Here is a 25,707-nt window from a genome sequence, read left to right on the forward strand (position 1 = left end):
GGCAGGTGAATTCTAACTCCTCCAGTGATGCAAAACCAGTGGTTTTCAAATCATTATCTGTAAGCACAAAAAAAAATCATTTTTACATTGTAGGCCACTCTTACTCTCTGGCTCTCCTCCTTCCTCTCCTTAAACACGACGCTCGCATCCCCCAAAGATGTGGCACCTGGCTGTGTGCCTGGACACCCAAACGCCATCTCCACGTAGCACCCACCATCAGTGCTTTCTTTGTCTCTTCATTTCAGCCAGTCATACACCTACATCCTGGATCTCACCATCTTGAACCGGAACTAGTCTACCTGAGGTATTTAACTTCAAAAAGCAGTTTCCTATTCTTCCAGCCCTTTCCTTTGCTAACTCTAGCTAACCAATTATCTGGCTTCATTAACATCTCACATTCCTTGACATGCCCAATTTTCTTCCTATCTATGAACTGTAGAGGAAGAAAAATAATTTTTTCCTCAACTCTCATAAATTCTTAATTGGAACAGACCCCTGTAACAAAAGATAGATTAACAAGAGAAAAACGAAGAGCAGTTGATTGATATATTTCATATATACTTGGGGGACAGGGTGGGCTGTGGGAGACCAGAAGATGCCATGTCAAAATAAAAGGGTTGTTGAGCTGAAGGCAATTAAGTAGCAGCAGATGCAGGAAAGCTCTCTGCTCTCCACTTGCATAAAAGCAGGACATAGATTTACAAAGACAAAAGGTATCCTGTCCCCCTCTACCACAGGGAAAAACATTAACCAATAAAGATAACTTTAGTCAGTTATGGGCCTGGAGACGGGACCAAAATTATCTATATGAACAAGCTTTACTAACTGGCCTTTGTCTGCCATTTCTTTCCCTTCCCACAAGTTGCTGCCTCCAGAGACACAGAAGTTTTCTTCTTTTGTCACGTCATTTCTCTAAAAATACACTGCCTTTTGTTGAAGATGCTATATAAAACGGAATTCAAAGCCGCCTCTGAGAACTGCTCATTCCCTGGGCTCTCCTATGTACGTATGAAACATACATGTTAATAAACTATCTTTCTCTTATCAATCTGTCTTTTGTTGTAGGCATCCATTCCAACTAACTTAAGAGGGTTGAAGAAAATTACTTTTCTTCCTCTACAGATGTTCCTTCTATCTTTACATCCTTCTGTTTGTCTTGTACTATATTATTTATCATTTCCACCACTTCCTTGCTAATATCCGTAAGTCCCTCACATCTTTGTCCTTACCATGCAACCACTCCACCACCAAACCTTAATCCTGATCAGTCCAGCTGCATGTCTTCTCTGCTTTCACCCTAAGCTATAAACTTCTACCAGAGAAAAGCACACCACCATGCGGACTCCTGCCACTACAAATTCCAGGTCTGTAACCTCAGCTAGGTACTCAAAGAAATGTGGCAATTCTTCTTGGTGTCCTAACTGGCCAGCTCTTTCACCTCTCACAATATTGTTTCAATTCTTTACTATTTGGCTGAGTGTGGTGGCTCACACCTGTAATCCCAACACTTCGGGAGGCCAAGGCAAGAGGATCACTTGAGCCCAGGAGTTCAAGACCAGCCTGGGCAACATAGGAAGACTCTGTCTCTATTTAAAAAAAAAAAAAAAAAAATTAGCTGGATACAGTGTCGCATGCTTGCGGTCCAACCTTCCTCGAGCTCCTGAGGTGGGAGGATCACCTGGGCCCAGGAGGTCAAGGTTGCAGTGAATCATGATTATGCCACTGCACTCCAGCCTGGGTGACACTAAAACTCCATTTCCAAAAATAAATATTCTTCACTATTTGTCTACAACTACCTACCCTACCACCTCTACTTTTATGTTTTTATGTTTAGCAAACAAATTTCATCTCCTCCTTTAGCCACGTAAGAACCCCTTTCTGTTCTGCTATCCACAAACTTTGCTCCCACATGATCTCCTTTTCTCTTGGAGTTTAAATCCTTTCACCTCCTACTTCCTATCAATCTCCTTCTATCAATAATCTCCTCGCATGTGGGTCTCTCAGTATTTAAAATACCCAAGTCTCTTCCATCCTCAAATAAATAAAAATAATCTTCATGAACTCAATTCCTTCTTTACTTATCATCATCTGTCTCCCATTCTCTTCTTAGGAAAGCTACCTTAAAAAGTATTCTATATTTTCTTGTCTCTATTACCTTCACATCTCTACCTGTTTTGATTTGGCCTCTTTCTTACCATTCCACCAAAACTAAGTAAAGGTGACCAGACAAAGTGAGGGAGTTCTTGTTCCTAACTCTGTTTTTCCAATAAAGAAGAAAATTAGATTGTTAACATAATAGAAGTGATGGGTAGGGGGATGCTGACTAGTTGAAAGATATTGTGTGAGATTATCTATCACCTCTTCCTTCACAGTCTCACTCATTCAGCAAACACTCATAAATGTCCACTTGTACCATTAATAGGCATTGGTTATACAACCATCCTCATAGAGCTTACAGTCTAATGACAGAAACACACCATGGACAAGAGCTCAAGAGTTGTTTTCCCATCCTTCCATTTTCTAATACTGATCTCGCTGAGGCGTCTGTCACTGGCAATCTTTCTTCTTTGGCTTCCATGACGTCACCCCTTCCAGGCTTTCCTCTGGCCTCTCTAACCATTCCTTCTCAGTCTTCATTAGAGGCTCCTCTGTTGCCCAACCTTTAACATTATTCCCAGGGCACAGGCCTCGGGCCTCTTTCCTCCCCTCTCCTCACGCTCCCTAGATCATCTGTACCACAATGGCTTTGGCTGCCACCTCCACACAGTTGACTCCCACATCCCTACACCCCATCCCAAACCTTAACCCTAAACCCAACTCCCTGTCATATACACTTCCGTTGCAATAGTAAAACTAACCATAAATTGATGACTTAAATGAACCACTGTGATTAAGTACTTCATAAAAATTACCTCTTATAATCTTTACAATATACAATATTATTTTACAAATGACAAAGAGACATAAAGTAATAATATGACCTGCTCAAAGTTTACCCAAATTACTAACAGGTAGAAGTCAAATTTGAACTTGAATCTGTCTGGCTACAAAGCTAATACTCTTAATCACTGTGCTATATCTCACAGTCCCTTCAAACTCAATGTATTGAGAAATTAATTCCTCTTTTTCCTTCCTGTACTTCCTCCTGCATTCCTAGCTCAGAGAATGGCCCCACCATTTACCCAGTTGCCCCCAAATAAACGAAACTGCTGGGGTCATCCTTGATGCCTTTTCAACCTCTGTGCCCACATGCAATTGGTAACACAGTCCTACGCAGCCTCATCTCTCCTCCCTGCCCTCTAACACCCACCCCAAACATTCTTCGTGCTCCAGCCACAGTAAACTACTTCTAGTTCATCAATAAGAATGCATTTCCACAAGATACTATGCATTTATACGTACCACTCTTTATCCAGAGAAAGCCCTCACCAATTCCCATCCCATGCTACTCCTCCACTCATCCTTTTCCTTGAGGAAGCCCCAGCTGATTCTGCCTCAGGGGTCTGTGTAAGGGACCTGACTATCTTCTGTACTTTTAAAAGTACTCCACACATACTGGTATAATAGCAGTACCTCTTGTGTGTCATTATTGTCTGTTGTTAGATCTTCTACCCCTCTAACATGTGAGCAGTATATCCTGAAAGATAATGTCTTATACGCCTTAGTATTGCAATGCCTACCTAGGGCAGTGCTTGGCACATTATAGATACTCAGTAAATATCCAATGAACAAACAACTTTATGATTGAGTTGGACACCTTGAGAATCTGCATTAATTCACTAAGGAGACCAGGATTCTCTTGGTCACTTCTGCTTTATCACATATTTCAAAGTCCCACTGGGGAGAAGAGGCTTTATTACCTATAGCTGACATGCAGCCCCCAACCAATCCACCCATAAAAATGTCACTAAACCAAATGGGTTTTCTTTGCTTATTATTTACAAAATACAAAACACACGTCTGACAACATTTTTCAAAAAACCTATTTTGGCACTGTGTAAAAACAACTAAAACCTAGTGTTTGTCCTACAAGTTCAAAGAGAGTGTAATGGGAGGTCAACATGCCTACATAAAACGTCTTATGTCATGAATCCAAGTGAACTCATTCTGGGCCTTGACAATCAAGAAGTCATCACTTCTATTTTACTTTTTCATGTGTTTGTTTTTGAGTCAGAGCCTCACTGTGCCACCCAGACTGGAGTGCCATGGCACCACCATGGCTCACTGCAGCCTTGATTTCCCAGGCTCAAGCAATCCTCCCACCTCAGCCTCCCAAAGCACTGGGATTACGGGCATGAGGCACCGTACCTGGCCTATTTTACCTTTTCACTTCACATAAGTAAGCTCAAAAACTGAAATAAAAATATTGAAAACTAAGCTCAGCCTAAAAAACATCACTACCAACAACCAAAAAACCCTCATACTGTTTCTTACATCTGCTTCTCTTTTTCCCTCATTACCTCTACTCTTACACACAACACTGATACTTTACCCCAAGTTTTCCCTTCTCCCTCTGGATAGAGCTGAGGCAACAGTCAATGACTGAAACACCAATAACTGAAACTAAAAGAAGAAGGTGCAGAGGATTGTGGTGAGAATCTGCAGGGAGGGAATTTGGACAGGCAAAGTTCAAACCAAAGAAGAAAGCTTGACCCCATTTCACATAGTTCCAACAGTGCTGTCACCAGACACATGCCTGCTCATGGTCAGTCAGGGATGTAAAACAACGTTAAGTTTTGTTTCACTGTGCCAGTGTGACCAAGTGTCTCATGGAGCATGGTCAAGCAATGTGAGCCACAGTCCCAAAAAACAGCTAAAAAACACAATAAATATGAGAGATCAAGCAGAATATTTTGCTCTGCAGTCTGGGAACCAAAGCAACCAGTACTGGAACTCTCAAAGCATAAAAGGATGACTAAACCCAACTTTTCTGAATCTTCCTTATGTTTGTTGGCTCATTCTACAAAACACTCAACTGCTAGTTTCTCATGCCCCTAAGGAAGATACTAAGTTAGTGCAAAAGTATCTGCAGTTCTTGGCAATTTATTCACATACGTAATAATATGAATATATTAACTGTTCTAAGATTGATTTTTGTAGGAAGAAGGGGGTCTTATATCTCCATTTTCTCTCTTCCCACTGTCAACTTGAATCAAGGCAACCATTATCTCTACTCTAGATTGTTACCACTAGTCTTCAATGTCAATACCAACAACGTGTTTTGAAATACAGTCGTGAAACACCTCGAATAATATTGGGCTTCTACCTTCTTCTGGTACTAAGCCTCCATGTCTGGATTAGTAACAGCTGCCTACCTAGTCTCGCTGTACCAAATATTATTATATTCTCATTCCCAAAACGGTGTGTTCTTTACTCTGCAGGTATGGTAATCCAAATTCAAACAATTCTCCTCTTCTCCTATATGATCACATCATATTAATATCAAGCTATATGAACCATATGTTCCCTCTCTCTCTCCTACAGTAGTTTGTTCAATCTACTTCTCCCCTTGGAACAGTCTCCCCATAATCAGCGTGGCCTGGCACTTATCAGGTGCTCAATAACTATCTACTGAATAAATGCAGAGCAGGAACAAAGGAAGTATTAAAGACAGAAAAAGTACGAAAGATCAGAAACACACTTAGAAAACAGTTTCCTGTTTTCATTTTGTATGAATGAGTTTTAACCCTGCCATGTAAACGTTGTCATTTCAGAAAATTAAAAGGTTTCCAATTAACCTCACTTTCCGATAATAGCAGAATACCCTTACCAATGCACAAAAGTGTCCAATGGGGAACACAGGCCTAGAGACCACTCAGTGAGAACCTAGGGTTGAGTAAGAAAGCTAAGCTTCACCTGAATCACTTATCTAAAAAAATTTCATGAACTTGACATTGTATATAGCTTCAAAATGTCTTTTTAATAAAAGAAAACAAGCCAACATATCTCATCTTATAGCATACTGATTTCATTCACAGCTTATTACTAAATGACCCACTTACTGCTAAATGAATTGCAACAGCCTCACCCGTGTTAGTCAGCTGAATCTGTAAACATGAAAGTCCTATGAGCAAAGTCAATGCCACCAGACAACTGGGCAACAGAAACACCCTATTTTTACAGATGCTGTCAAGGTTATGGCATGCACTGAGTACACAAGAACTGTCAACTCCAAAGTTGAATTGGATATTCCCCGAAAGCTTACTCACTTTTTAAAAAAGTATGTATTTTATTATTCCATACAAAGAAAATAATGCAATTTTTATTCTTAAACATTTTTAAATAACTACATAATTTACAGTGTTATCAAATTATCTAAATAATTCATGTCAATAGCAGAAAAAGCAACATCTCTGAAGTTAAGAAAACAGAGATAGTTAACTTAAAGGAAGTTATATAATGAAGATTAGGAAATCATGAGGATTCAAACTGAAGGAAAGCAGAGATATTTGGTGGATGCCCTCTTCTCATTACTGAACAAGCTGAGACTAAAAGAGGTGATGTCATGTGCCTAGGGTCTCACAGCATGCTAGTAGGAGACCTAGGATATGAACCCAGGTCTCCTAAATTCTGGCACAGAATTTATAAGAGAGGGGCATTTCTCCTTCATGTTTAGAAAAGAAATCTATCCTTACAAGTCAGACTAATTTTTCTTCTGTTTCAGTAGCCACAGTCATCCAGTTTCCTCTCAGTGCACCTACTGCCAGGAAAATGGCTGCACATAGATAGGTCACGAAAGGGAATCCCCTGGCTTTGCCTCACTCCTAAAGGCAGACCCTTTTCACTGGAGCTTCTCAACTTCTATATTGGCAAAGGAGCTGATACACAGAACACTACACATTTTCAGAGGAAGATACAGTCCTGGATCTCTCACATGAACTAGATGTCAGGGTCCATAAAAATTTTCCTCACTAGACCAGTTGTACCTCCTTAATCAACAGCCCCCACTCAATCCCCCCACCACAGAGAGAAGACCAGATTTGCCTTTGGCATTATGTTCTCTTCCTCTCTGGTATCAGTTACTCTCAATAACGCCTTTGAAGTGTATCTGCACTAGTGAAGTGTAAATAACCAAAATGAGCTTCAAGAATTGGTTCCAGACCTAAGTAAACTAAAGAGCTTCTGCACAGCAAAAGAAACTGTCAACAGACTAAACAGATGACCTAATTTTAAAATGGAAAAAAAAAATTTGCAGACTATGCATCTGAAAAAGAACTAATATCCAGAATCTATAAGGACCTTAAACAAATCAACAAGGAAAAAACAAATGACACTTCTATTCATGTCCATTGCCCACGTTTTAATGATGTTGACACTTCTCAGAAGAAGTCATACAAATGGTCAAAAAGCATATGAAAAAATGCTCAATATCACTGATCATTAAAGAGATGCAAATCAGAACCACAATGAGATACTATTTCACACCAGTCAGAATGGTCATTATTAAAAAGTCAAGGCCGAGTGGCTCATGCCTGTAATCCCAGCACTTAGGGAGGCCAAGGCAGGTGGATCACCTGAGGTCAGGGGTTCGAGAACAACCTGGCAAACATGGTGAAACCTCGTCTCTACTAAAAATACAAAAATTAGCCAAGTGTGGTGGATGCCTGTAATCCCAGCTACTCGGGAGGCTGAGGTAGAAGAATCCCTTGAAGAGCAGAGATCACACCACTGAACTCTAGCCTGGGCAACAGAGTGAGACTCCATCTCAAAAAAGTAAAAATTAAAATTAAAAGAAAGTCAAAAAAATGACAAGATGTTGGTGTGGTTGCAGAGAAAAAGGGATGCTTAAACACTGTCAGTGGAAATGCAAATTAGTTCAGCCCCTGTGGAATGCAGTTTGGATATTTCTCAAAGGACTAAAAGCAAAACTATCATTCAACCCAGCAGTCCCACTACTGGGTATATAACCAAAGGAAAATAAATCATTCTTCTAAAAAGACATATGCACTCATATGTTTATCACAGCACTAGTCACAATAGCAAAGACATGGGAATCAACTTAGGTGTCTGTCAACAATGGACTGGATAAAGAAAATGTGGTACATACAGCCATACATAGAGTACTACACAGCCATAAAAAAAAAAGCAAAATCATGTCCTTTGCAAAAACATGGATGCAGCTGGAAGTCATTATACTAAGTGAATTAACACAGGAACAGAATACCAAAAACCACATGTTCTCACTTGTCAGTGACAGCTAAACACTGAGTATACACAGACACAGAGATGGGAATAATAAACACTGGGTATTCCAAAAGTGGGGATGGTATAAGAGTGGGACAACGGTTGAAAAACTACCTATCAAGTATTACATGACAGGATCATTGGAAGCTCTAACCTCAGGATTATGCAATATTTAACAAACCTGCACATGTACCCACTGAATCTTAAATATTTTTTTAAATGGTTCCTTCCAAGGGTATTTCCATTCCAACAAATTGACAGGGTTTTCATTGTTGTTGTTTTTTTATTTTTCTTTTACTTTCATGCTACCTTGTCTAAGAAGGCTGACAAAGTTTTAAGCTAACTATGGAATTGGAAGAATACAGTCAGCACACTGTATGACACATAATAGATACTTAGTAAATATCTGCTAAAGAAATGAGAGGATGAATGGAGATGGGATCACAGAGGGAGGGGAAGGTGACAGCCTATTCTGGTTATACAGAATGTTCTGTGTCTGAAAGAGAGAAAGATGTGCCCTGTTAAAAGTTTTGAAAACTTACAGAATTCTTTCTATTTACAGGATAGTCACAAAGCATTTCTTCTCTTCTCCAGAAACAGAAGACAAAAAGATATACGTTACAAAGCACTTTACAGTCTCCTAAGCCTTTTTCACGTATGTGACCTCGTTTAATCCTCAAAACAAGAAACCACCCCAATTTTAAGGATGGGAATAATAAGACCTGCGTTGATGTAAGCCTCCTGACTCAACATCTTGTAAGTTCTCTTCCCCTGCTCTGCCAAGCTAAGTGACTCTCCACAACACTGCTGAGGGAGCTTTACCTATCCATGGACCACCTCCTACAGAAGCAGAAACTGACTTGTGGGACACACAGTGGATGTAGAAATGACAGTCAAATGTTCTTCTGTGCCAAACGCAAATCCCTAATGATTTAGAGACTCAGATACGAAAACACTAGCAAATGAAAATTCAATCCTCTTATATGTTTCTATTAAAATAAAAATAAGGATTATATTCTATTTCAGAGAGTGTAGGTATTAGTAAGAATGAAAGCAGCAAGCCGGAGAAGGTGAAGCTCAGGATTCTTCTCCTACCTCATGAATTTCATTATTGCAAGAGTAAAAGCTTAACACTGGGAGGAAGACAGGTGCAAAGCTGTGGATGGCAGAGACTGGAATTCACTTCCTGTTCCCACTATTTTCTAGCCCTGTGACTTCTCTGGGCCTCAGTTTCTTCTTTTGTAAAATGAGTATAATAATAGAACCTTCTTGGTGTGAGAGACTAAGAGATACACACACATGGCTGAGAACAGTGCCTGCCCCACAGTGAATGGAGGCGTGTAAGAGGGTATTATATTTCTAAAACTCTTATTCACATCACTTGACACTATAGTCAAGCTAAAGCAAATTCCATATTGAATTTGTCAACACAGACAAATATTTCCAAGCCAAGATGTTTGTTTCCAAGGACAATTTCTTTTAAAATGTTTAAACTATTTTGGCAGAAACAAATGTAATCAACACATTTTTAGCATCTGCTTCCAAGTTAAAAAAAAAAAAAAGTGTGAAAATGCTTCACAAAATATTTTTAACTGTAAAGATGGCACAAACATTTTTAAAATTTTAACTGGTACAAACTGCCTATATAAGGGAGGGGTGAAATGGAGAACAAAAGTAATTAATAAGTTGATAAAGTCCAAGTGCTAATGCTCTAAATTGATAACTACTTTGAACAAATTCTCATTTACTTATCTAAACAGGGGGAAAAAATACCTTTTTTTGTAAAGCAAAGGATTCAAACTGTGTATGTCCTTCATTTAACTTAAAAGGCAGAGAAAGACATCATAATGCTGATAGGGACCCAAATTCTATGCAATTATTCTAAAACTATATTTTCACAAACTGGTTATGAAATCTAAATGACTAGAAATAGTCAAGAGAAATCAATATGAATGTTCATGTTTAAAGAAAGAGGTAAAATGGTTCAGCAAGAAATGAGTTAGTCAATTATAGAATGAATGACCTTCATCTTCAAGATCTGTGGAGCAAGGCTAAACACATTCAGATTTTATCCTGGTCCTTGAATTCCAATCATAAATTTTATAGTCTAAACTTCATAAAAGAGTTGGTGAAAGAAAAAATAATGAATAAATATATTTCAGGTAGGTTGAACGTAATTCCTCTCACATTCTGAGATGGTTCTTAATTTTTTTCAAAGTTTTTTAAATACAAAAGCCAATGTAATAAAAATATTCAACTCTTCATTATTCAGAGACTGACAATATATTGTGTACAACAGCCACACTCATTTCTTAACCTTCTCTCTTTGTTTTTTTTACTTTAGGCCACTGCACTACTCATTAGCAACTCACCAAAGGATGGAAAGGAACAGAAACGCAGTTCAATTTTCATTACTTAATAGAGCCACCACATGTTTTGCTGAGAAGTTAAACTTACACTGATCATCATCCCAGGTGACTAATTCTCAGGTGATTAACTTTACAGCCATGGTCCCTGTCATTTGTTATGAACAAACAATGAGATATAATGCACAAGGAAAAGAGCTACGTTTTACTTATCTCAGGGTGCCTAGTTTGGGTTCAAAAGGCATACACTTATATACATGAATTCACAGAAATTTAAAACTGGAAGAGATGCATGTAGGAAAAGGAGGGTAAATTGCATCAGGTAAGAGTTCAGCCTGGCAGACAATTTTGGGTCAGATCAAAGCTCTACCACTCATTGTTAAGTGAGTTGAGTAAGCTACTTAACTTTCCTAAGACTCAGTTTCCTCATCTGTAAAGATGGAGCTCATAACAGAACACTTCTGAGACTTGCTCTGAAGATTAATGTAGTTGTGGAGTGCTTCGAATATAGCAGGACTCAACAAATAGCATTATTATTAGCAGTAGGATCATGACCTAGTCCAGTATGCTCCTTTTATACAAAATAAAACTGAGACTTAGAGAAATAAAGAAGACTGCCTAAGTCATGCAGCTCTCTGGTGGCAAAGCCTGACTAGAAGAACTTCGATCTTCTGCCTGCCAGGCCATAATCCACATTGCTTATCAGAAAACCTACATTAAGAAGAAAATGAGATGGCAAACGCTAAGCTAAGGTGATGCTGGTTCTCTAAATCTGGTGTGTTTTTAAAAACATATGAGCAGGTGCCTAAAACATATATAATACTGTCTCATGACAGAAGATATTCTGATTAAATTAAATCTCAAGCAAGGTGTTTTTCAATAAGCAATCTAGAGGATTCTTCTGCAGGGACCCTGGGGCCAGGCTTTAAGAAGTACTGCTGTAGAATAAGAAGAGTAAAAAGGTCCCTATCCAACATCCTGACCCTTAGAATCACCTACAGAGCACCCACCCTTATCTATTACATTAGAATAACTGCAGGTGACATCCAGGCATCTATCTTTTTTGAAATATCTTCAGATGACTCTTACATGTATATGGTCAGGTTAGAGAACCCACAGTCTATAGATGATGAAAACAACGATCTTTGCTAATTATCAACTTAACAAAACTGGGAAGAGGTGGGATTTGTGAAACTAAAGAAAAAAGAATGTTTTCTGGAAAGAGCTCAAGGACAAAGGTAGGAAATCTTGTCACAAGGTACAAGGTGAGTCTTGGACAAACAGAAGATCCTTGAAAAAGGTACAAACACTGAGCTCATTACTCCTTGTCTCCCAAAACGATCCACCTTCTGCCACCTGTTTATAACATATCCTTCACAGACGACACTATTAACATCAATTCCTGCTCTAACTTTTTAGCAATCTCCCTTAAATTTCATTGACAAGCAAAACAAGTGGGATGTCGTGCCATAATTTAACTCAGGTAATCTTATTTACCATATTGCCTTAAGGATTTATTTAACCTCTTTGAGTTTCCATTTTTTCATTCTGTATATGAGGCATAGTCTATTTTGCCTATTTCATACAGTTGTTGGGATGATCAAATGACACAATGTGTCTGAAACCATTTTTCCAATTCCAAAGCAGTATACAAATCTAAGATACTCCTTTTTTACCTACTTATCCTAATAAAGATATAACATGTTGATAACATTTATATGCAGCAGGAAGAGCTGGATGAGTGGCCTCCACAGAGTCCCTTGAGCCAGGAAGACCACTCTAGGTCAGCGTGTCATTGCAACGACTCAAAGGGGAGGTAGACTGAGAATGATGAATGTCACAGGACTAGGGGAGATCAAGTCAGGTTAAGATAAGTTCAAAAAATTGTGCACTATTCTATTTAGAAGTTAACTCAAAAGTTGAGTCCAACCCTATATGCAACTCAGAGCAAAAACTTATCACATAGGGAAGCTATGAAAAAGAACAAACAAAAGGAATGTTGGTTACTCGGCCATTTCCGGGATGAAATGCCAATGAAGCGGCTGGAAGCTCCCATTTGCTTCCAGCAATCTCACTAATTCTCCAGCGAAAAATGTAGAATCCCATGCAAGATAAAGAGTTATGTGGAAGTTTCCAACCAAAGATAAAGAGACAGAGTCAAACAACTCCAAGGTAACAGGAAGAATGTCCTCAGAGGAAGAGCCAAACTGTTGATTTTGACTCTGTGTGTGCCACAGAATAAACAAATAGTCTTTATCTGAACTACAGGGACATGAGACATCGAACCCTTCAGAAAAAATAATGACTACCCATCCAGCTTTGACCAAGAAGATGTCAGGCTTTATATACATTGCATCACAGTTATTTCACAAATCTGATTGGTCAGTTTATGACTTATTTCCACATATATTTTCCATTGAAGGAAAGGCTAATATACCACTAAGGAAACAGATTATAAAAATTTCCATTAACGCAAAAATGTACAGCTTACTTGAAGCCAAATTATGCAAGAAAACAGTTGGAAAACATATGTGAAATTAAACCAACTGCTTATATTCATAAACATATAGTAGTCAAGTAGTTTTCTTTTGCACTGGCCTTTATGCCCGAGCTACATAGATAATGACACAGACTGAATGTTTTCTTTTTAAAATGTAACCACTGTAAAATACAAACAGAACTGATGACATAATATTGGCAAGGTGTAGCAGAGTATATAAACAGGACACTTTCAGGAGAACTCAGCCACCAAGGTCAGTGATGATGGCGTACGCTAACCCTCATAAAACCTCATTCTATCATTATGCAGATGATCTCTGCTCATTGATACAATGACCTTGCCAAGAATGATTAACATCACAAATACTCTTTAAGTTCACATGTTTTATTAAAAGATAAAGTTAGGAATAGCTTAAAGAAAAAGCCATCAACTCCTCAGTAGTAACATGTAGAGGTTATTTGGATAATACATTTCTTAAGCAATTAAATAAATACCTATCTAATTATACTTTAAAGACAAGTAAAAACCCCAGAAAAGTAACTTCTCTAAAGCTAAATATCAGTGTTAGGAATAAAGATCTAAACTTCCTGGCAGTCTGTGTCATTTTCAAATTCCTATGGCATGCTACCCTAACAATTTCTGATTTTAGACTGGGGTTGGGGAATAACATAAAGGAAGAGAAAAGATGTGCCCTGACCCTCAAAACATAAGCACAGAATTGACAGCAATTATGTGAATGTTTCTGCACATGAAAATCAACAAAGAACCAGAATCTGGCTTTCCAAACTTATGAATCAGCAAGTCAGTATTGACTGATAGTTTTATAGTCCTATTATTTGTTACAAAGCTATTGTCTTCTCATGACTATTTTCTAATTGAGCTTTTACCTACAGTCCAACTAAGTTTCCACAGGCTATTCCACAGGCAAAGTCAAGAATCATGAACTAGAAAAATTCGAAAGATATGCACTCTCTTACTGTAGTGCTTTTTAAAGGCTCCCACCAATAATGAAAATGTACAGGATTTTTAGATTAAAGTGGGATCAAAGAATGTGCACAGCATAAAAATAAAATCATAATAATCAAACCCGAGGCTACAAATAAAACGCAACGAAACTCTATGGCTTTTACATGCACTAATATGAAAATAACTTTATAAAAGACAAATTAGATGTGAGTCTGATAGACCACCTGAAATACTTATTTACTTGAACTCAGACTCCACATTTCACTTACCTCATTTCCATCTGTGTCCTTAGAAACAGAGGACACACTAGTACAAAGGGAACGGCATCTCTTTTTTTTAAACTGAAAATGCTGCGTTGCATGAGGGCAAAATCTCTCAGAGTTTTGCTTTTCTTGTATACTGCTATAACTTTTTGATGGGTCTTCAGCAAACCCACTTTTTTTAAGAGATCTTTCTATACTCGAGGGAACAGAGCTTAAGCTGGCTGCCTTTCGAAAAGAAAAAACATCAGTTTTTTCCTGGAATGTTATTTCGCTTGTGTTGACATCATCTAAATGTTTCTTCCTCTTTGCGCAATATGGAGTGCTGTCTGTTTCTGAAATCCTTTCATCCAGTTCACTAACTTTTACTTCTGTTTCACTGTCTGCAGCAGGAGAAGTGTTCACATGGTCAGACCAACTGCTTACAGCACTCTGCAGAAGTTTCTGTTTAACACTGTCAGCTACAACTTCTGTCTTCTTTTGCTGAATACCATCTCCCAGGGCAGAGTGTAGGGTAACAGATTCCTGCTGTACCAGTCCCCTGGATAAAGGAGCTGGCTGTTCTTTTGAAGGCTGACTGCTGCTCTTCTTCTTGTCTTCATTTTCATTGTTTGCCTCAACTGACTCTTTGTCACCTCCAGTTTTCTTGATTGGTTTTCTTCTGAAGTATTTTCTTCCAGGAGAGTATTTTTCAGGGTTCAAAGGAGTTTTGGCAGGATCTACATATTGTTCTTCCTTCTCAGCTCTTACGCATCCACAGACATTCCCCATTTGATTTGTAGGAGATCACAGCTCCACAATTTCACTCATTTCAAAATCCAGAGCTTACTTAGATCCTCTCCATTAAGTCTGAAAATTCCATTCTGACGTCTGTTCCACACAGACTTCATGACCATCCTCTTCAGTCTGAGGCCATTTTGCTTATGAGAAAGGCACACACAAGAAATGCTGTGGCATCCTGCCCAGCCGGTCCCTGTGTCTCATTAGACACTGTGGCTTATTTCTGGCCACCAATCCTCTTAGACAAACATTACTGTTCACTGTCAAATTACAACACTGATGAGCTCGCAAGGCAAACCCTTAGCTTCACTGTATGAGAAGATTATGACTGTTTTTAACTTTCAGTTTTCTGAAATGCAGATACACTAACGAAGTTTGCACTTAACCTTTGAGACTACTGGTGGTTCAACGAATGAGAGCAAACAGAAAGCAAATACCAGTCAGGAGAGATTTGGGAAAGTGCCCTTCAAATTTAGTTTCAAAGTGCCTTTCAAATTGAACTTCAGAGACTCTCTACCCTCTACTACATAATTTTTTTTTCTTAAGAAATACCAACTAATTTTGGTACTTGCACACAAAGAAACAAACCAAAAGCTCAAAAATCTCTGTAAATTATATTAAGACTCTTATTCAAAACAAGTCATAAAAAATAAGATGATTCAATAGCTAGCAGGAGAGATAAGTGGTAAATGCTTAGAATTCTATAATAAAATTGTTTCTAAAAAATCAATCTTTTAAAATAGTTTATAATACTTTTCAAATAATATAAATTTCCAAGCCATCACTTTATCTAATTATTAGGACTTTAACGTGAGCAAATAGATAAATTATGTAATTTAAAGCATGAAACATTTAGCAAAAGGAAATATATGTGCTATATATATATACATATATATGCAGTTAAACTTTATATGTAACTTTTATAATTATACCCTAGTTAAATATTACACAGTTTTTATGAGGGACTTGCTGGAAAAATAATGAGTCAGTATGAAACTTGATTTCCAAGGTGTGCATATTTCTAACACTTAGTCATAGATATGGTAAAAAAAAAAAAAAAAAATAGAATGGCATGAAATGGATTTACACGTAAGCAGAAATCATTTCACTCTTAAAAACATTAGTAATTGCCTTTCACTAGGTAGTCTTAAAAGATGGAACTCATTATATTTTACTAAGTAAGAATATTCAATTAGTCAAGTTAGCAATGATACCACAGATGTCTGTCAATAACAGATCCTGCATTGTAAAATTTTCCTTATTCATTTAAAAACATTCTCCAGTAGCAAAAACTGAATATCCCAGAAGACAAGCTGGTAAAAATAAGGTCTCAGATTTTTTTTGTTTTTAACTTGATTTTCAATGTATTCAAAGGCAATGAGTGGTACCTTTTTCAAGAGAATATAAATGTATAATGGCTGGTATTTGTACTAACATGATGGAAAGGCAACCAGTGATCTGCACTCCCCCAATCCTTCCCTCCATCTCCACTGATGAAGTTTAGATATTTGTCCCCTCCAAATCTCATGTTGAAAATGTGACTCCCAATGTTGGAAGTTGGGCCTAGTAGGGGGTGTCTGGGTCATGGAGGCACCTCCCTCATGAACGGCTTTGTGCCATCCCCACAGTAATGAGCTCTTACCCACTTAAGAGTTAGTTGTTTGAGGCCAGCAATGGTAGTTCATGCCTGTAATCCGAGCCCTTTGGGAGGCCGAGGCAGGTGGATCACTTGAGGTCAGGAGTTCAAAACCAGCCTGGCCAACATGGTAAAACCCTGCCTCTAATAAAAATACAAAAATTAGCCAGACATGGTGACGCATGCCTGTAATCCCAGCTACTTGGGAGGCTGAGGCAGGAGAACACTTGAACCCAGGAAGTGGAGGTTGCAGTGAGCTAAGATTGTGCCACTGACTGTACTCCAGCCTGGGTGAGACAGTGAGACTGCATCTCAAAAAAAAAAAAAAAAAAAGAGTTAGTTGTTTGAAAAAGCCTGGTACCTCCTACCCCTCCTCCTCCTTCTCTCTCTCTCTCTCACCATGAGACAATCCTGCTTCACCCTTTTCTTCCACCATGACTAAAAAATTTCCTGAGACCTTATCAGAAGCAGATGCCAGGACCATGTCTCTCGTATAGCCTGCAGAACTGTGATGATTCAAATAAAGCTTTTTTCTGTTCTTTATAAACTACTCAGCCTCAGGTATGCCTTTACAGCAACACAAAATGAACTAATATACCTGCCAAACTCACCAGCTGTCCATTTCTAGGCCATATACACTGCTACCTCTCCCAGAAATAGCCCAACTTAGTCTGCCTGGTTACTGGTATTCATCTTTCAAAGCCTATCTCTAATATCTGTGAAAATGTCCCATATTCTCTAAAACCATCCCGATCCCACTACAATGCTCCTTTCCCATACATTTCTATTTTCATTTATATCATCAATAATATTCATTACCTTATGTTATAGCTAATTTCATGTACACTCTCCCAATAAACAGAACAATATACTTCATTATCTTAGTATCTCTGGATCTAGCATGTGGTGGCTAATGATATAGGATTACTGTAATGATAATGCTTACCTTCAGAAAGCCTGACTGAAAAATAGATTCCATTTATGATGCTACAACAAATATTGTTAAAATAAAACAAATTGGTCTTTTGAAATCGCTTCCATTATTTATGTAAAGTAGAGAGAAAAAGGCTGAGAGTCACTCTGAGTTAGGATGATTACCACTCATAAATCTTTGTATCTTGGCATAACCAAAAAACAATTCTAATCTCAAGTTACTGTAGTACTAAAAAAAAGTTATTTCATTTAAATAAGAGAGAACACTTCCATTTAACCAAAACATAGATGTGTTCCATTCCAAACAGACCTTGGTCTAATTTTAAAATATTGGTGATAATTTGTTATATCATCTTATAATTAAAGCCCTAAAATACAATGGATTCTAGAACATTATGCCACAGGATATTAGAAGCAATTTTTTTTTCAAGACAGAGTTTTGCTCTTGTTGCCCAGACTGGAGTACAATGGCGTGATCTCAGCTCACTGCAACCTCTGCCTCCTGGGTTCAAGCGATTCTCCTGCCTCAGCCTCCTGAGTGGTTGGAATTACAGGCATGTGCCACGACGCCCGGCTAATTTTATATTTTTAGTAGAGACTGGGTTTCTCCATGTTGGTCAGGCTGGTCTTGAACTCCCAACATCAGGTGATCCGCCTGCCTCGGCCTCCCAAAGTGCTGGGATTACAGGTGTGAGCAACCGCACCCGGCCTGCGAAACTGCTTTTGGTACTTCTGTGACTAGTCTTCGTCTCTCCTCCAAAGGCAGCTGAACCCAAAAGGGCTCTATTAGTATATAATTCCTTTTTGAAGACTTTTGCTTTAAATTTTCTCAAACTCAGCCTCTAAATACATGCTTCTACCCCCCAATCCTTCTGCACATGTTGGCTTGTTATTTTCTAGTCTCTGCTCCCAGGAGCTTGGGTCTCCAAGGTCTTCTTTCTAGATGAAACTATTGACCTATACTCCACCTTCATTTTCTTGTGGTCTCTAGTGGCATTTCATACTGCTCACCATTCTTTCTACTTGAAATTCTCTTCCCTTGTTTTTGTCAGTACATTTTCCTATTATGTCATTCATCTCTCCAAATGCTTCTTTTCTCTTTCCTCAGCAGAATCTTCTCCTGCTCCCATAACCATGGGCCTTCTCCAAATTTCTATCCTTAGCTCTCATCTCTTCTCCATTTGTGCTCTTCTTTTGGGTCCCCTGAAGATTCCTTCTTTATGATAAAAACAGTGATCACTTGTGTAGTGGTAACTTCCCCAAGTTTATATCTGTACCTCTGGCTTCTCAGCTCCACTCATGTCTCCAACTGCTCAGTAGACAGATGCACAGGATATCCCACCATCCCATCAAGCCCGCCCAGAAGGTCACTGCTTTTCCCCTTAGCATCACCCCCATGTCTCTCAGTAGTCTACTGTTTCTTAATCTCTCAGGCTAAAAAAAAGTTTTGTTATCTTTAATAAATCCCTTTCCTTCATCCTCTATGCCCTGTGTCCAAGTCCCTTTCTTTCTTTCTGCGAAGTGTGATCTCTTCTATTCAATTTTGCATCCCAACTGAGTCCTGACCTTTATCACTAACTCAGCTTCACAGCTTCTCTCTCTTACTATGGACTCTGCTCATTTCTATATATTTTACATAGAACTAATGGATGTTGTTTCCTAAAACACACTTTTTTAAATTTAGCAGAATTTAATTGAGCGAAAAGCAATTTGGGAATCAGGCAGCCTCCAAACCAGAATGGATTCAGAGAGACTCCAGCACAGGTCCTGTCATTGAAAAAGATTTATGGACAGAAAAAGGAAAGCGATGAACAGAAACACATTTTTTTTAAGCTCAGAGTAGTAACATGACTTACCCACTGGCATCACAACAATAAGTAAAAGAGCCAAGAACGAAACTTAATTCTGCCTCCCTCCAGTCTGAATGCTTTCCATTGCCCCAGTGATCCTCGGTCTAACATTCAAAATTCAGACACAGCCTACCAAACCAGTTGGTGGTGAAGTGATTGATTCTCTCCAGTAGGTCTCCGACTTTCCCAGCTGGGGTTCTTGCAGTTTCAACCCTACTAAAAGCTCTAGGATCTGACCCACTTAGGGCTAATTAAATGATCCCCAACAAAGTCACTGAAGAACTCCATATGAAATCAGCTTTTTGGTCAGTTCTACTTAGACTTTACACAGTTCTGATAACAAGGTCTGGTTCTGTGCTTCATGCCAAATTATTGCGTTCATTTAGGTTCATATATTTGATCCCCTAAGGATAGAGTCCTCCAGTAATGGGATCCCTCAGTCCTTTGGGGTCCTGGCTTCCAGTTCTGGTTACTGGCTCTTCTTGACATTAACAGCCCAGCTAAGTGGACATCCACCTGTATAAGCTGCCCTGTAGTCTGGCTGGCTAACACCTTTTCCTTCAATTACCTGGATCTCCATGAATGTCCTTCTGCTGAAACTATTCAGTTGCCTGTTCAGGTCCTAGACCTACCTAGACTCTGCTTCCTGTAACTCTCCATACCTGTCAAATCTATCCTGTTCCAACGAGCCCCCAGGTGCATTATTCTTCACCATTTGTCTACATAACCTGTATTTCAGCCAATTTAAAAAAAAAAATTTTTTTTTTTTGAGATAGTGTCTTGCTCTCTGGCCCAGGCTGGAGTGCAGTGGCACAATCTCAGTTCACTGCAACCTCCACCTCCTGGGTTCAAAAGATTCTCCCACCTCAGCCTCCTGAGTAGCTGGGACTACAGGCACATGCCACCACACCTGGCTAATTTTTGTAATTTTTAGTAGAGATGGGGTTTCACCATGTTAACTAGGATGGTCTCGATCTCCTGACCTTGTGATCTGCGCGCCTCGGCCTCCCAAAGTGCTGGGATTACAGGTATGAGCCACCGTGCCCGACCTTAAAAAACTTCTTACTCCTCACCAGATTTGTTTCAAAACCCCAAGTCCTTTTTGAAGCTGGCAAGGGATCTTTTCCTCCTTCAAGATCCAACTGTATAGTAATCAATTGGTAAGATGTACTGAGTGCCTACTGTGGGTCAGGCTCTGTGCTATATACACAACATTTCTGGGGTTTTTTATTTTAGATTCAGGGGGTACAAGTGCAGATTTATTACATAGGTATATTACATGATGTTGAGGTTTGGGGTACAGATGATCCCATCACTCAGACAGGGAGCACAGTGCAGAAGAGGTAGTTTTACAGCCCATGCTCTTTTTCCCCTCCTTCCCACCTCTAGTAGCAGAACAGTTCTTGAGCAGACCAGCAGTTAGTAAACTAAAGCAAGTTCTAAAGTTAGGAATCTCCTTAAATCAAATGAAGATTCTTTTTAATGTATCATTTCCCCAAAACTAAGTCAAAATCAGTCCTCAATTGGCTCAGGTTTATTAGATAACAATTCAGTCAATAAATATGCACTTTCCTCAAATCTAAAGAGAGAAAGCACAGCTCTGCAAAAAACATGAAGAACATGAAGACTTTTCTTCTGCTTCACATCTCTTTATAATTATACTGCCATCTAGTGTCTATCAAAGGAGGAAATAGTTGACATAGCTAAGAAACTGTATTAATAAAAAACATTCTAAATAAGGACTAATCATAAAACATTTAAGTATCTAAAACAGGTAATACTTTCCAATGAGCAAAAAAATATGTCTCCAGTCAACAAAAAGAAATATGTCTTTCAATTCTGAGATTACAAACATTGTCTTTAAAACTATATTTAAGTTTATCAAGAACAGGAAACTAGTTGCCAGATTCACAAGCAGCATGTTGCTTAAAATAACAATTCAAATATATTATTAAAGAAAGAAGTTTGAAATTTATTTTTCTTCCATAGAACATGAATGTGTCATTCACCCTTCATATGAACCACCTGAAAACTAGCAATTAGAAGCTGAAATTAAGAAAATTTGGGCTTACCTGAAAGTGCAAAATTATTGTCCAGATTAATCCCAAAGTCAATTTGGGATTTCCATCTGTTATGTCATCATTTCTAATATTCACTAATTTCACCTGTTTTGTATGTGAAGAAGAGACAAAACCAACTGTTTATCAAACCTGAACCAGTTATCTTTACCTACATAAAAGCACTTCTAAATTATACGAAGAAAAAAATTGAATAATTTAAATACCAGTAGTCAACTAAATACTGTTTCACTCTTATTCTCAATCATTTTATATTACAAATTATACGATAACAACAAAGAAAGAGCAAGTATTATTGCGCTCTTGTCTTCCACCGCAGACATCCCCAACCCAACCCCCAAACCTATACAATAGGGACTGGGCTGCACAGCAGGAGGTAAGTGGGCCAGGAAGCATTACCACCTGAGCTCTGCCTCCTGTCAGATCAGCCACAACATTCGATTCCTATAGAGGTGCAAACCCTGTTTGTGAACTGCGCATTTGAGGGATCTAGGTTGCGCACTCCTTATAAAAACCTAATGCCTGATGATTGGAGGTGAAACAGTTTCATGCTGAAACAACCTCCACTACCCCTCCCACCCACTTCATGGAAAAATAGTCTTCCATGAAACCAGTCCCTGCTGCCAAAAAGGCTGGGGACTGCTGTTCTAGAGCAAGTACTAAAAGCATTCACTTGTCAATACAAAAGTACAACTCCTCAAGTGAGAAGTCCTAAATACTTGAGATCTTAAAATTAGAAATAATTTTGTCTTTTAAAAATAAATTTTATTTTACTCTCACCATTAAGTATGAAACTATTCTAACAATTCTAACAACTTTCTCAAATTTCCATTACAAGGTTTTAAAATAACTAGCATTATTTTGCTATCAATATGCCATAAATATATGTCACTGAGCATTTCGAAGGCTGTTCAAATATTTTAAAATAATATAATACTCAGACTTAAAGCTTATCAACTGTCAAACTGTGCATTCAGGTAAATAAATCCAATGATGATCCATTTACTTCCTGGACAAAATCATTTAATATCATGAATTTAAATACTGAGAATTATATACTATGATATTTAACATTTTACTTATTGGACAAAATACTGCCAGAAAACATTTCAGAAGTACCCTTCTGGAATCTTCCATGAGAATGATGAACAATGAGCAAACATCAATAACATTTAAAATATTTAGGCACTGAGGATTTAGTAGTATTTAATAGAGAAAAGCATTTTAATGTTCATAATATTGACAAATAATAAGAAATAATAAAAGCTAGTGTTTACCTCTCCCTCTCTCCCTTGCCTTTTTTTTTTTTTTTTTTTTTTTTTTTTTTTTTTTTTTTTTGAGACAGGGCTCATTCTGTTACCCAGGCTGGAGTGCAATATTGCAATCATGGCTCACCACATCCTCAATTTCCTGGGCTCAAGTGATCCTCACGCCTCAGTCTCCCAAAGTGCTGAGATTACAGGCATGAGCCACCACACCCAATCTCTTCCCTTTTTCAAACTATTAAAAAAACAAAATTGTTGCTGTCCCCTCTGACTCTCACTGTCTTCAATAATTTTCAACTCTCCTACATTTTTTTCTACTAATTGAAAAAATTACTAACATTTTGACTTATGACACTATAATATGTAATGCCATCAAATCAAGATCATATCCAATATATTATTAATTCTTTTCCATGATTTCTCCTGATACCTCAAGCAAGTTGGGGGCTATTGTCAGAAATGTTGTTATATCTTTACTCATAAATTATCCAATATTATCTACTTATAAAAAACAAAATATTGCCTTATCACTACTAAGTATGAAAAATGCTTACACTTAATTAAAAGTATTATATAAAGTATTTTTATAAAAATTGACTATTTTCATATATCAAGTATAAAAAATAAAGTATTGCATCCCCACAATTAAGAACTGTTCATAGGCACTCTTAACATTCTATTGCTACTAAAATGTCACTAACTTCCTAGGCAAATGCAATCCAATTCGAACAGAAAGAAAATCAGTTGTTCTTATATAGATGGAAATGTAGTCACTTTTAATTCCTCTGGGCTTATCTCCACTACTAACTTCTTTTCTTGGGAGCAAATGTTTAAAAACATTTTTAAATATTTGCTTCACCAAAGCACAAGATTACTGGTTATAATTCACAAGCAAATTTAATCTTGTCATTCCTTGACATGTCTCTACATAGATGTATTAGTAACATATGTTTATATGATTATAGTATTTTCAAAACATCATACCTGGCGTCTTTTCAAATAATCAAGTGCAATTTGTACATTCTGTAGTCTGTGAAAACGCATCCGACCTTTTTCTCTGGGCTAAGAACAGAAAAATACAGGTATAAAAAAGAGTTTCTGTTATCACAGACCATGCTAATTTAAATATACTTTCTGTTCATCTTAATACATCAAAACAGTATTTACGGTTGAGGTAAGGCCGTAAGATTTTCTAAGAAGTTTTTAATTTCTTTATATTGTCTGAGATTGAATGTAAACTATTACGGATTTTTTTCCAAGTATGTTTTATTTAAACATATACTTTATGACAATTTTTTAATTTAAACAAAAGGAAAGAGAAAATGTCACGGAACATACAGATTTTTAATATTTGGTAATAAAACAATGCTAGCCTACAATTATTTAGCCATGGAGGCACAAAAATAATTAAATATCATTCATCATTTTACCTTCTTATTGAACACTATTAGCAAGAGTGTTTTATAACTGTATATACACACACACACACATATATACATATGGCATATTAATGGAAATGAGATAAAGTAGCATGCAGTTAGTATAAAAATCACCAAGAAGGAGAAAGACAGAGAAGGTTTACTTAGCCATGATAGAGAAAGAGAGAAAACCAATTAAAACCATATATTTCCTCTTTATTTTATTTTAGCTTTTTCACAAAAGTGGACGCTATGATAATCAGAAAGGACACTATACTCATTTTACACTACTTGGGATGGACACAATTATTTTCTCAGTCTCAGCAAAAGTGACAGACGAGAATTATTTTCCTTAATGCCGTTTCCCTTAAGAAACGTTACAAGTTAGCATGAAGGAAAACATAAGGAAATAGGGCTGAGAAATTCTTAGAAAAAAATATAAAGAATGGAGCTGAAATTTATCACATAAAATCTTCCAAAAGGAAAAAAGAAAAAAGACAATTGACAGTTTGGCTTCTTCAGTATGTATAGGTTGCTGAAGCCAAAGGTGCCATAATAAAACAGACAGCACACCACAGAAGGAAAAGTAAGTTCTGCATAACAAGTAGAAATTATGTTGATAAATTTACCCACTGGATCCAACAAAAGCACAATTTCCAGTAAAATCAAGGGGCACCAGGTACGTAGAAGACAAAAGAAGAAGCACGTCTGTCTTGCAAAGGTAGGCTGCAGTCAACTAAGAGTCATGGAGATTAAACAGCTCTGTGAGTTCTATCGGGATACTGGATTTTTAAATCTCCCTCTTAAATACATGAGATACATTAGAGAGGTGAAACATGTCCATCAAATACCTATTGCCAACAGGTGTGGTTTAAAGCAGAAACTTAAATACTAAAAAAAATTTCCCTAAGTTCTTTCATAAAAAGCAGTAAATAGTTGCCATGTTTGAAATATCACTTCCAGAAATTGAATGAATTTGCAGACTTGTAAAATTTCCATGTTTATATACAATGTATATAAAATTGTTTAACTAAAATGCCATCATGTACTTTACGTCTGTTTAATTACCATGCAGTGCACAGTAATGTATACATAATTCAATCAATTTTAGCCCTCTGAAGGTAATTTAAAGAGAAAATATTTCCTTTGTCCAATTTTTTGGTACAAACACATCTACCTCAATGTGGGTTTTGGTCCTTTCTATGCTTTTCTAAAAAGGAGCCTGAACCCAGTAGTTACTTCTCTATCAGGTTAGCGCTCACCGCATGGGAACGGCTAGGTTAGTCAAGTTATGGGGGCGACACCTACCCCCTTATCCTCATCCTCCACATCCTCATGCTGTTCATATTCGCATGCTTCTGTTGCACTCACCAATCGTAAGGTCTTCAAAAAATCTCGCTCCCTTGGCTAATGAATATAACAGACAGAAGATAGGACAGCAAAGACACAAGACAGACCAGAAATGAAAAGA

At 37.7% G+C, this 25,707-nt stretch overlaps 1 protein-coding gene across 18 annotated transcripts in view; it reads right to left on the reverse strand.

Annotated features, from left to right (window-relative positions):
• Positions 1 to 25,707, reverse strand: part of DST (dystonin) — a 506,627-nt gene that overhangs the window by 223,120 nt on the left and 257,800 nt on the right. For 8 of the 18 annotated variants that reach the window (XM_033217516.1, XM_033217511.1, XM_033217509.1 and 5 more), the window contains exon 1: positions 14,286 to 15,201. In XM_033217516.1, the coding sequence (XP_033073407.1) occupies positions 14,286 to 15,047 (762 nt within the window). In that variant the 5' untranslated portion in view covers positions 15,048 to 15,201. Of the gene's footprint in view, positions 1 to 14,285; positions 15,327 to 21,547; positions 21,641 to 23,802; positions 23,881 to 25,607; positions 25,644 to 25,707 lie in introns of those variants that run through there. The other 10 variants (XM_033217522.1, XM_033217518.1, XM_033217517.1 and 7 more) reach the window with 3 other exon arrangements.

The sequence above is a fragment of the Trachypithecus francoisi genome, unplaced genomic scaffold, assembly GCF_009764315.1.
Source record: "Trachypithecus francoisi isolate TF-2019V2 unplaced genomic scaffold, Tfra_2.0 Lachesis_group10, whole genome shotgun sequence".
Classification (NCBI taxonomy): Eukaryota; Metazoa; Chordata; class Mammalia; order Primates; family Cercopithecidae; genus Trachypithecus; species Trachypithecus francoisi.